This window comes from Bombina bombina, chromosome 6 (assembly GCF_027579735.1).
Source record: "Bombina bombina isolate aBomBom1 chromosome 6, aBomBom1.pri, whole genome shotgun sequence".
In the NCBI taxonomy this organism is placed as follows: Eukaryota; Metazoa; Chordata; class Amphibia; order Anura; family Bombinatoridae; genus Bombina; species Bombina bombina.
Window position 1 is genome coordinate 1,030,434,670 of NC_069504.1, and position 13,003 is coordinate 1,030,447,672.

At 41.3% G+C, this 13,003-nt stretch overlaps 1 protein-coding gene across 1 annotated transcript in view; it reads right to left on the reverse strand.

The window, feature by feature from the left end:
• Positions 1–3,890: 3,890 nt before the first annotated feature.
• RFX4 (regulatory factor X4) overlaps positions 3,891–13,003 on the reverse strand; it is a 208,588-nt gene continuing 199,475 nt past the window's right edge. Inside the window, exon 18 of the mRNA XM_053718768.1 lies at positions 3,891–5,789. Within this exon, the coding sequence (XP_053574743.1) occupies positions 5,520–5,789 (270 nt within the window). The 3' untranslated portion in view covers positions 3,891–5,519. The remainder of the gene's footprint in view (positions 5,790–13,003) is intronic.

Here is a 13,003-nt window from a genome sequence, read left to right on the forward strand (position 1 = left end):
AGAATTTTCACAAAGGTGCTAGGGTCCCTTCTGGCGGTTCTAAGGCAGCGGGGCATAGCGGTGGCGCCTTATCTGGATGATATCTTAATCCAGGCGTCAACTTACCAACTAGCCAAGTCTCACACGGACATCGTGTTGGCTTTTTTAAGATCTCACGGGTGGAAGGTGAACGTAAAAAAGAGTTCACTTCTCCCTCTCACAAGAGTTCCATTCTTGGGAACTCTGATAGATTCGGTGGACATGAAAAAATTTCTGACGGAGGTCAGGAAATCAAAAATTTTATCCATCTGCCGAGCACTTCATTCCATTCCTCACCCGTCAGTGGCTCAGTGTATGGAGGTAATCAGCTTAATGGTAGCGGCAACGGACATAGTTCCGTTTGCTCGCTTGCATCTCAGACCACTGCAACTTTGCATGCTCAAACAGTGGAATGGGGATTATGCAGATTTATCTCCTCAGATAAATCTGGACCAAGAGACCAGAGACTCTCTTCTTTGGTGGTTGTCACAGGATCATCTGTACAAGGCAATGTGTTTCCGCAGACCAGCGTGGGTCATAGTGACGACGGACGCCAGCCTATTGGGCTGGGGTGCAGTCTGGAATTCCCTGAAAGCACAGGGATTGTGGACTCAGGAGGAGGCTCTCCTCCCCGATAAATATTCTAGAACTGAGAGTGATATTCAACGCGCTTCAGGCGTGGTCTCAGCTGGCGTCGGCCAGATTCATAAGATTCCAGTCGGACAATATCACAACTGTAGCATATATCAATCATCAGGGGGGAACAAAGAGTTCTCTAGCGATGATAGAGGTTACCAAAATAATTCAATGGGCAGAGACTCACTCTTGCCATCTATCAGCAATCTATATCCCAGGAGTGGAGAACTGGGAAGCGGATTTTCTAAGTCGTCAGACTTTTCATGCGGGGGAGTGGGAACTCCATCCGGAGGTGTTTGCACAATTGATTCAGCAATGGGGCACACCAGAATTGGATCTGATGGCGTCTCGTCAGAATGCCAAACTTCCTCGATACGGGTCCAGGTCAAGGGATCCTCAGGCAGTACTGATAGATGCTCTAGCAGTACCCTGGTCATTCAACCTAGCTTATGTGTTTCCACCATTTCTTCTCCTTTCTCGTTTGATTGCCAGAATCAAACAGGAGAGAGCTTTGGTGATTTTGATAGCACCTGCGTGGCCACACAGGACTTGGTATGCAGACCTGGTGGACATGTCATCTCTTCCACCATGGACTCTGCCACTGAGACAGGACCTTCTGATTCAAGGTCAGTTCCAGCATCCAAATCTAGTTTCTCTGCGACTGACTGCTTGGAGATTGAGCACTTGATCTTATCCAAGCGGGGGTTCTCTGAGTAGGTCATAGATACCTTGATTCAGGCTCGAAAGCCTGTCACCAGAAAAATTTATCATAAGATATGGCGTAAATATCTTTATTGGTGCAAATCTAAAGGCTACTCATGGAGTAAGATCAGGATTCCTAGGATTTTGTCCTTTCTCCAAGAAGGATTGGAGAAGGGGCTATCAGCTAGTTCCTTAAAGGGACAGATATCTGTTTTATCAATTCTACTGCACAAACGTCTGGCAGATGTTCCAGACGTTCAGTCGTTCTGTCAGGCTTTAGTTAGAATCAAGCCTGTGTTTAAACCTGTTGCTCCGCCATGGAGTTTGAATTTAGTTCTTAAGGTTCTTCAAGGGGTTCCGTTTGAACCTATGCATTCCATAGATATTAAGCTTCTATCTTGGAAAGTTCTGTTTTTAGTTGCTATCTCTTCGGCTCGAAGAGTTTCTGAACTATCTGCATTGCAATGCGACTCGCCTTATCTTGTTTTCCATGCTGATAAGGTGGTTTTGCGTACCAAACCTGGATTCCTTCCTAAGGTTGTTACTAATAAGAATATTAATCAGGAAATTGTTGTTCCTTCTCTGTGTCCTAATCCTTCCTCCAAGAAGGAGCGTCTATTACATAACTTGGACGTGGTTCGGACTTTAAAGTTTTATTTGCAAGCGACCAAAGATTTCCGTCAAACATTTTCTTTGTTGTCTATTCTGGAAAACGTAAGGGTCAAAAAGCTACGGCTACCTCTCTTGCCTTTTGGCTGAAAAGCATCATTCTTTTGGCATACGAGACTGCAGGACAGCAGCCTCCTGAAAGAATTACAGCTCACTCTACTAGAGCGGTGGCTTCCACATGGGCTTTTAAAAATGATGCTTCTGTTGAACAGATTTGTAAGGCTGCGACTTGGTCTTCGCTTCATACCTTTTCCAAATTTTACAAATTTGATACCTTTGCTTCTTCTGAGGCTATTTTTGGGAGAAAAGTTCTTCAAGCAGTGGTGCCTTCTGTTTAACCATCTGTCTTGTCCCTCCCGTTTATCCGTGTCCTGTAGCTTTGGTATTGTATCCCACAAGTAAAGGATGAATTCGTGGACTCGTCTTACCTTATAGAAGAAAAGTTCATTTATGCTTACCTGATAAATTAATTTCTTCTATGGTAAGACGAGTCCACGGCCCGCCCTGTCATTTTAAGACAGATTATATTTTTTTGGTTTAAACTCAGTCACCTCTGCACCTTGTAGTTTCTCCTTTTTCTTCCTGTACCTTCGGTCGAATGATTGGGGGGAGGAGCTAAGGGAGGAGCTATATAGACAGCTCTGCTATGGTGCTCTTTGCCACTTCCTGTTAGGAAGGATAATATCCCACAAGTAAAGGATGAATCCGTGGACTTGTCTTACCATAGAAGAAATTAATTTATCAGGTAAGCATAAATTTACTTTTTTTCCACATGACTTAGTTGTGAATATAAAACTGTTGAGTACACCCTGAGTCTTCTATTTTGCTTTCGTTTCACATTAATTAATGTATCAGGACAAAATAAATATATATATTTTAATTATTTTATTGATGTGAAAACTGGCTTCACAACTGTACAAATAATATGAACTTTTCAATTGCAATGTGCATTATTATCATGCTGGACGCTATAAAGGAGTTATCTATATGTAATTTCTCAAATAGCTGATGTTACACTTCCATTTTTTTATTCCTTACCCATAGGGTAATAAGTCCATTTTATTTCCTCAGTGTGTCTTATAAATACACAGAGTAATTTTATGTTAATGTGATCTACCAAAAACTCACAAGACAATGGAACAGACAGAAAAATGGCAACACAAAAGTTTGCAAAAAAGTACAATAAATTGTTTCGCACAAACTCTGACCTGAAATAGTCCCCAGGCAAAGGAAAATACCCTGGCAAATATGACTGTATGGATTTAAAGTGACTGCAGACTATTTAAGAGGCAGTTATTTTAAAGGAACAATAAAGCCATTTTCTTTCCATTGATTTAAAACAATATATTTTAAAATGTTTTATTTAAAGGTGCATATCTAGTGGAAAAATGAAATGCTCTAACGCATTAAAGTATGTTATTATAAACTAATGCTCATCCCTAATTATGTTCAAGTGACTTCTGATCCAGCCTTGAGAAGCAAACGGCAGTGATCAGTGGTTCTGTGCATATGCCTTTCAAGCGGGACCCTTAAAGGGACAGTCAAGTCCAAAAAAAAACTTTCATGTTTTAAATAGGGCATGCAATTTTAAACAACTTCCCAATTTACTTTTATCACCAATTTTGCTTTGTTCTCTTGGTATTCTTAGTTGAAAGCTAAAACTAGGAGGTTCATATGCTAATTTCTTAGACCTTACTGCCTCTAATCTGAATACATTTTGACCACTAGAGGACATTAGTTCACATGTTTCATATAGATAACATTGATCTCATGCACGTAAAGTGACCTAGGACTGAGCACTGATTGGCTAAACTGCATGTCTGTCAAAAGAACTGAAACAAGGAGGCAGTTTGCAGAGGCTTAGATACAAGATAATCACAGAGGTAAAACGTGTATTATTATAACTGTGTTGGTTATGCAAAATTGGGAAATGGGTAATAAAGGGATTATCTTTCTTTTTAAACAACAACAATTCTGGTGTTGACTGTCCCTTTATGTATGTGTTTAACCTCCTTGTGGGGTCGAGCATTACTGCAAAAATAACATACTTTAATGTAAGTTTTGCTTTAATATGTCCCTTTACAGTTGTTTTTTTTTTTCTTTAAAGTGGATATTTTTGTTTTTTTTCTTTGCAGTGTCTCTATTCACCAATAGAACCAATTCCGTCATTTACACAGCTTTTCCTGAACTTTTTTTTCTCCATAAAGATATTGTACGCCATTGCTGTTTTTTTCATATGCATACATGAAATTGAGTTTAGCGATCCTTTAGGAAATATAATAATAATCTTCATTTATAGTAGTGGGATACAATTCAAAGCCTTGGGTAACTTCAATAGTCACATTACATGTAAGTACAGAATAAACATGGTCCAGTCTAGTGCGACCTGACGTTTTCAAAAATTTGCTTCAATGAAAGGTGCATACATCTAAGTAAAGATAAGTGTAAACAAAATAGTGTATCTGTGATTCCCCTTTTGATTTACAATTTGTGTTGCCGACAAAACACAGTCTTCTGTGAAATTCATTAATGGTTAGGACTCTGCATATCATTTCAAACTATACGTAAATAAATACAAAACATTTACTCCAATAATTCTCCAGTGAATCTATTTAAATGGACATATAAAGAGTGATAATAAAATGGTCTAATGCATTAGAGCATTTTATTATATTACAACTGGTTGCACAGAAGTATGTGGTGGATATACATATGCTGCCCTTAAAGGGACACGAAACCCAAAATTGTTCCTTCATTATTCTGATAGAGCATACAATTTAAACAATTTTCTAATTTACTTCTGTTATCAAATTTGATTAGTTCTCTGAGTATCCTTTGTTCAAAAATATACCTAGGTAGGCTCAATAGGTGAGAGCTAGCTGCTAATTGGTGGCTGCACATATACGCCTCTTGTCATTGGCTTACCGATTCATTCAGCTAGCTCCCAGTAGTGCATTGCTCCTTCTTCAACAATAGATACCAAGAGAATGAAGCAAAATTGAAAATAGAAGTAAATTGGAAGGTTGTTTAAAAATGTATGTTCTCTCTAAATCATGAAAGAAAACATGTGGGGCTTTATGTGCCTTTAATTGTTCAGCTCAAAACAGGTAGTGCATTGGTGCTCTGGAGCTGAGTTTAAATATGCATTTAACCCCTTGTGGGGTGAACCACATTGTTCTCTGCAAGCAACTATGCAATAATAAAACATGCTAACACATTTGATCATGTTAATATTGCCCTTTTATGTCCCTTTAATGAGTGTTAGAATGGAAGCTGACGCCTCACAGGAAATGGCAGCATATAACAAAAATTATTAACATTTAAAAGGCACAGCCTGGCCCATATAGTGCTCTACAGTAGCAATAAATTCTCTTTAGCTACAAAATTGTTGTAAAACTGATTCACTGTACAAGTTCAGTTTTACATCTATGCCATATTTATAATTCTTTTTATAGTTCATAAATTCATTCTGATCAGGTCCATTGATAAAGATTTCATTTTGCCCATCCAGTGGTTGCCTCTCCATTTATGTAGGCAAAACCAGGAAAATGCTGCATATGTTCATAGTCAGAATTTCTGCGGGTGGCCAATGATGTGTACATGTCACTTGAATTTCCATATCTCGCAGAATGCATGGATGGGCTTGTATAACATGTGTTGGTTGAAGCCACTTCAGGCCATCTTGGTGCTACTTGAGTTGGGTGGAGCCTTGTGGTGCCACTCATCAGACAGGGTTCCATACGTGCCTGGCCAGTAAATGGATACTGTAAAGAGAGAAACAGACCACTGTTGGCAAATATAAAAACAAGACATATTAGCCACAATAACCTGTTTACACTAGAAATGGGATCAGCAGTGTACCAGACTCTGGACTAAAGGAATATACAGGAGCAATAATAAATACTGAATATTGGAGTTGAAAAACACTGATCCAATAAGAACATTATATTATTGCTTGAACACTACTATACTTTCTAACACTGATAAGTGGTAGCTATGTACAAAGTTCTCTACAAACAATAGTGCAATAATTAAATGATGATTGTGGAACTACATTTCCCATGATGCTCAGCCAGCTGAAATCCTGGCTGAGCATTATGGGAAATGTATTTCCAAAACCTCTGGAGGTCCACAATTGATGACCCCTGATCTAGCACGTTAAATTTGGCTACATTGAAGAGGATTATTGGGCATTTTATTTTAGCACTAGCATTCCCTGCAAACTTTAGCTATATTTTTATTGAAGCCACTATTCATGTTTGACAGACCATTAATTGTTAAAACGTCTGACAAAAATTATTATATTTGGTTGTTCACATATCAGTTGAAATACCATGCTGATCTAACCATAATAAAGCAGCCAAAGGTTGTTCTTTGTTCCCAATGAAGCAAGTAGGCGCCATAAAATATTACACAGATTGTAAACAATAAATAAATAAATAAATCAAGCATTTAAAAGACTGGCAAATCATTATCCCTTATTGCTAGCATTTATTTTAAAACATTAGCTAAAGAACTTTGTGTAAGCCCCAGAGTTCCATGTTTATACTGTGCAGTGGCTGTAGAGGTTTCAGACTGGTGGCCAATCATATGCTGTACTGTTTGCCCCATAGAGGTGAATTTATCAAGCTCCGTTGCTCCATAACCTGTCCCCCTGCTCTGAGGCCGCAGCCAGAAATTAACCCGATTGAATACGATAGGGTTAATTGACACCCCCCTGCTAGCGGTCGATTGGCCGCAAATCTGCAGGGGACGGCATTGCACCAGCAGTTCACAAGAGCTGCTGGTGCAATGATAAATGCCAACAGCGTATGCTGTCGGCATTTAACGATGTGCAGCGGACATAATACGCTACCTTGTATCATGTCCACTTGCACATTAATAAATTGACCCCATAGACTGTAATGCAGAACATACACAATCCCAATGCTTCCGATTAGAGGCTGAGACCCATTCCACTAAAGTAAATATTTACTTTTTAACCACCCTATCAAGTAATAAGAGTTAAGGTCATTTGCTTATACTTGAATCTGTGTTTTGTGTATTGTTTCTCTGTTTCATTGAATGTCAGGACCACACTAACAATGGCTGGGTATTACAGTAACACAAGCTTACAACATCCTTCTGTTTGTTTGTTTGGTCGCTGTTTGAATTGTATAGACTGAAAATTTAAAATCAAATTATTTAATTAAAAATCAAACTGTTGGACTTCCGGTGGGAGGGCACAGAGGGTGGAAGCAGGGAAAAGAGCTCCGCTGCTTACAGCCCCTAATTTGGTGAAAAACCTCACAAGTGCCCTTAAAAAACGCTGAAATCCTTGGCAGGGAAAATTACAACTGCCCGGAGATACATCAGCAGGGAATCAGTCATCGGATTCCCCCGCCGCAGAAGCCGCCTGACAGAAGAAGTAGAGAGAAGCTGCGGCTACAGCCGCGAAGTTAACTGACAGGGACAGAATCCACACGACCCCCAAACATCAAGCAGGGGACAAGCGCCAAGAGTCCGAGTACCCGGTAAGAGCCCTGAACAAAACTTTTAAGGCATCAGAGGGGCCGGGAGGGAAGGTCCGGATAACGGCGGGAACGCCGCCATTTTGCCAATTTGCTGCCTGACCTCCACTGTCAGATACGCAGCACAATAAAGGCCACAGCCTATCCGGGAGTGAAGTGGGCACCAGATTAACTGCTGTGAACAGTGCCGACATACACTCACTGCATGGCACACTCGCACAGCAGAGAAGAGAGGCACACATAAACCCACATAGACTTCAGAACCACAGGGCGCAAAGACAAGACACAGAAGGGAAACGAGAACAGTCTCACAAGGAAAAGGGCATATAAACACATATGCTGCATGCTCTCTCAGGAGCTGAAAGACAGACCACAACATTAAAAAACTGGAGAATCCCCTCAAGCTTTGTGAGACCCCAAACCTAGCCCTTGAAACTCGCTTTTGCCACAGCCCTAGAACTAGGACACATATTAAAAAGACTGCATTGAGGGTCTTGGTGGTTAAAACCTAAAACCGCTAGAATCACTATCTCTTTTCCAAACATCAGCAGTAACTAACACACCATGCAGGGCTAGAGGGCTCGGGCCTGTCCCCCCCCCCGCTCACCCACCACTTAGCAAACATATCATTGACCTTTAGTTTGACATCAATCTATGATCTGAAAGGAAACAGACAGAGGCTGCAAATTTGTTGTGAAACAAATATAAAAACACAACATATAGGGCAGCATTAGCTGGGACTTTTTAAAGCTGCATGCAAAAATACTATAACTCCTACAACAAAAAGACAGGAACAATGGCTAGCAGACTTAAGAATGCTGATAAGAAAAAGAATCAAGTGGAGACAACACAGGCACCTGTAGAGGCAGAGGATATGCCGAACTCTATTTCTATGGACACCCACCCAATTGTCTCACAGATCTCTGCACTGTTCTTACCGAAAATTGAACAGTTACAAACAGGGATGGACTCACTTACAACAGAAGTAAAATCATTCAATGGCAGACTAACTCAAGTGGAACAAAGGGTTGCAGAGGGAGAGACTCGCCATAGAGAAGCTGAAACTAATATTCAAACACTACGGCAGCAGAATGATAGGCTGTGGGCCAAAATCGACGACCTGGAGAACAGGTCAAGAAGAAACAACTTACGGATTGTAGGAATCCCAGAGTCTCTCCCAGGAACACAACTCATAGACTTTGCAGAAAACACCCTGCCAAAGATGTTACACATTCCTCAATCATGCCTTCCATGCACAGTAGAGAGGGCCCACAGAGTAGGAGACCCGAGAAAGCAGGGGGAAAATACCCAACAGTCGAGACAAGTTATGGTAAAGTACCTCAACTTTAAAACAAAAGTAGCAATCCTTCAAGCCTACAGAAAAGCCCCGTCACTGGAATTTGAAGGCAGAAAACTATTTCTGTTCCAAGATTATTCTGCAACAGTAGCAGCCAGAAGGAAAGAATTTACACCTTACTGCAAGCAACTCATTGAGCAAGGCAGGACAGCAGCCCTTCTATACCCAGCGAGACTACGACTGCATACAACCAATGGTCCTCTGTTCTTTGAGTCACCAAAGCAGCTCAAGCTACATCTGCAGAGAGAGAGCGAACAACGACAACCACAAGATCAAGAAAACCGTCCTTCTGCCTCAGGAAGATGAGAACTGCTGCCAGGATCATAGAAAAAGAAGTATAAAGCACCTAAAACACTAAGAAATGCTAACTCAACAGGGCCACTACGTTAAGCCAGTTGACTTTTGAAAACAGAGACACTGCTTAAGGCCTCAGAAAGCATAGAGTAAAGCATCTTAAAAACTAAGAGACATGAAAACTTATATCCTTTATAAGTGGGGGGGGGGGGGGGGAGCGGGAAATAGGGGGAAAATTTGTTACTGTTTATTGTTTATTATCTGTTGCATTGTTGAAAATTATTGCATGTATTTGTCTCCTTTGCACAAATTCAAGAAGAGGTTTTGAAAGCTTAAAAGTTAAGACTCACTAACCGGATTGTTTATTGTTTGTCATAGTGATAGATAGAATCCATCTGATCTCAGGGCGCTCCCTCAGGGGGAAAATAGAAAGATTTTGAACACTGCAGAAAACAGTAAGTAACGCTTATCAACCTATACTGCAACACCCACACACAACACTTCACACCTCACAACCTAGACAATTTGTGACACCCATACACTCAAGACACCCACTGTAGGACAATGAAAATCACCACCTGGAATGTGGGAGGGATAACATCGCCCATTAAAAGGAAGGCGATTCTGAGACAGTTGAATACAAAAAAGGTTGACATAGCCATACTAGAAGAAACACATCTTTCGCAAATAGAGCATCAAAAACTTAAGCAGGGATGGGTGGGAGAAGTACTCTTCACACCCTATGAAAATAAAAGAGCGAGAGGGATTGCAATACTGTTCCGAAAGGGACTGAACTACGATATCACACAGGTGATCTCTGATGTTGAGGGTAGATACCTGATTATAAAACTAAAGATTGACACACTATCACTGATTCTCTGCGGTATATATGGCCCCCAGACACAGAAGAGAGAATTTCTAATACACCTTCAAAGCAAACTCTTACAATTTTCAGACCTACCCATTATAGCGGGTGGGGATTACAACATAGCGCCTCAGACACCTGCGGACAGATTCCGTAACCCCACTAGCAATACGAAACCCAAACAGCCATGGACAGGATCTAGAAGAGAAACATTGATACTCAAAAACTTCAAAAATAGTCTGGGTCTTGTAGACGTATGGAGAGAAAGAAACCCTGAGGCTCGGGATTACACATGTGCACATCCATCGAAAACCACACTTTCCCGCATAGACTATTTCCTAGTCTCGGGTCATTTATCCTCTAGGGTAGGAGACATTATGATAGACCCCATAACCATCTCAGACCATTCACCAGTGACACTAGTGCTAAATACTGATGCCCCTCAGAGAAAGATGTGTGGGTGGAGATTCCCCACGCACTTGTACCACGACCTTAACTTCCGAAAACACTTGGTGGGGGAGTGGTTAGTTTACAAAGACCTTAACAAGCAACACACAAATGACATTTCATTGTTTTGGGAAACGGCAAAGGCGGTGCTGAGAGGGGGGATTACAACTTATGCAATTAGAATAAACAAAATTTGCAGAAAGAGAGGTGAACTACTTCTCCGCCAACTCCTAAATGCAAGGAATCAATACCTTAGACATCCGACAGACCAAAACAGAATACATTACAAAGATATCAAGACCCTCAGAGACACTCATCTTATTCAGACAGCAAGCAGAGCCCAAACCCGAATGCAAGCTAAATTTTATCGTTATGGTAATCGCACAGGTAAATTACTAGCAAAGATCACCAAACTAACCAGGAAACCTAACACTATAGCGGCCATACAGAAACAGGGAACAATACTAACCAAAAAAGAGGACATACATAAAACATTCGTAGACTATTATTCCAAACTGTATAGCCCCCAGAGAGTAGATGAGGAACTGAAACAAAACTTTTGGAAGGACTTGGCCCTCCCTCAAATAACTGAGGTGCAGCTACAGACCTTAAATGGCCCAGTGGACTCCCTGGAGATCACTAGGGCTATCGATGCTTTACCCCTAGAAAAAAACCCCGGCCCTGACGGCCTACCGGGGGAGTTTTATAAAATGATCAGGGAAGAGGTGGCGGAGCCACTCACCTTACTGTTCAATGGCATAATGAAAGGAAGGGCAGACCTATCAAATAGATTTACGGAAGCGAATGTGACAGTCATCCCCAAACCAGACAGAGACCCACTACTGACATCCTCATATAGACCAATCTCACTACTCAACTCAGACTACAAACTATTCACCAAAATTCTAGCCAATAGACTGACGGGGATATTACCGGACCTGCTACACGAAGACCAGACAGGGTTTGTTAGAGGGAGATCCTCAGTTAAGAACATGAGAAAATTACAGCTAGTTCTGTCACACTACTGGGGGGAAGGAAAACAGGAGGGAGACCAGAGGGAGGGAGACGCTTGTATACTACTGGTAGACGCCGTAAAAGCGTTTGACAAAATACTGTGGGACCATCTCTTCACAACCCTTGGGAAATTTGGGATCCAGGGCGACTTTATGACAGCCACTTACGCACTGTACAACGAACCCCGAGCAGCAATTCTAGTTAATGGCGAACCATCACACCCTTTCCCACTAATGAGAGGCACAAGACAGGGATGCCCACTTTCTCCGCTCCTTTTTGACCTGGCCCTTGAACCATTAGCTACCAAAATTAGGAAAAACACGAAAGGACTAACTATAGGCAAAGAAACTCTCCACATATCCCTTTTCGCAGATGATATGATCCTATATGCAAGTGACCCCAGGCGAAATATCCCTATTTTAATGCACATCATCACCGAGTTCGGTCAAATTTCAGGCTACTGCATAAATAAAGATAAATCAGAACTGCTGTGGTTAAGGAATGAGTCGCCAGCAGAACCACTACAAGACAACTTTAAGATTGTCACTAACTCGTTTAAGTATCTAGGTATTATTCTCTCCAGAGACCCCAGAGAGTGGTATGGACTTAACTTCCAACCACTATTCAAGGAACTAAGAAGCACACTCCTAAATTGGACACCACTACCACTGACACTGTCGGGAAGAGTAGGGCTAATTAAGATGATCCTGTTTCCCAAACTGCTGTATGCACTACAAATGCTACCCGAACTCATACACAAACAAGACCTACAGACACTGAACAGAGACATACTACATTTTTTATGGAAAGGGAAAAGACATAGAATAGGACATACAAAAATGACGTGCACACCAGAGATGGGGGGACTAGCACTCCCAAATATAGAGTATATGTAATGGACTGGCTTTTGGACAGAAATGCCTTCACCAATGGTACACTAGAGTCAGAACTGATTACTCCGTGGTCACTAAAAATGCTCCCACACATGACTCACACACAACTAGAAGGAATAGTAGGGCACAATACTATTTTCCTCCAACCCGTAAGAGCATGGTGGAAAATCTGCAGGACCTTGAAAATAACATGCAAAAATACAGTATACTTACACATATCCCTTTTCGCAGATGATATGATCCAGGCGGGTTTCACCACATTACCTTTCAGACAATGGGAAACAAGGGGACTGACTACTATCAGACAAGTCCTGACGCCAGACCAAAAATCAGTCAAAACGTTTGCCGAATTACAATTAGAATTTAATCTACCTCACAAACACCACTTTGCATTCCTACAGACAAGACACTACGTTCAAAGCATTCTGGGGATGGGAGACATGCCGGACACCAACTGTGAAATATACAAGCTACTGACTCTGACAAAGGGAGGACTGACCTCAATCTCACATACATACAAAGCACTTCAAACGCTGACAAATAAGGCTGCGAGAGATCAAATTCAACATAAATGGAACACTTGCACTCCAAATCCAGT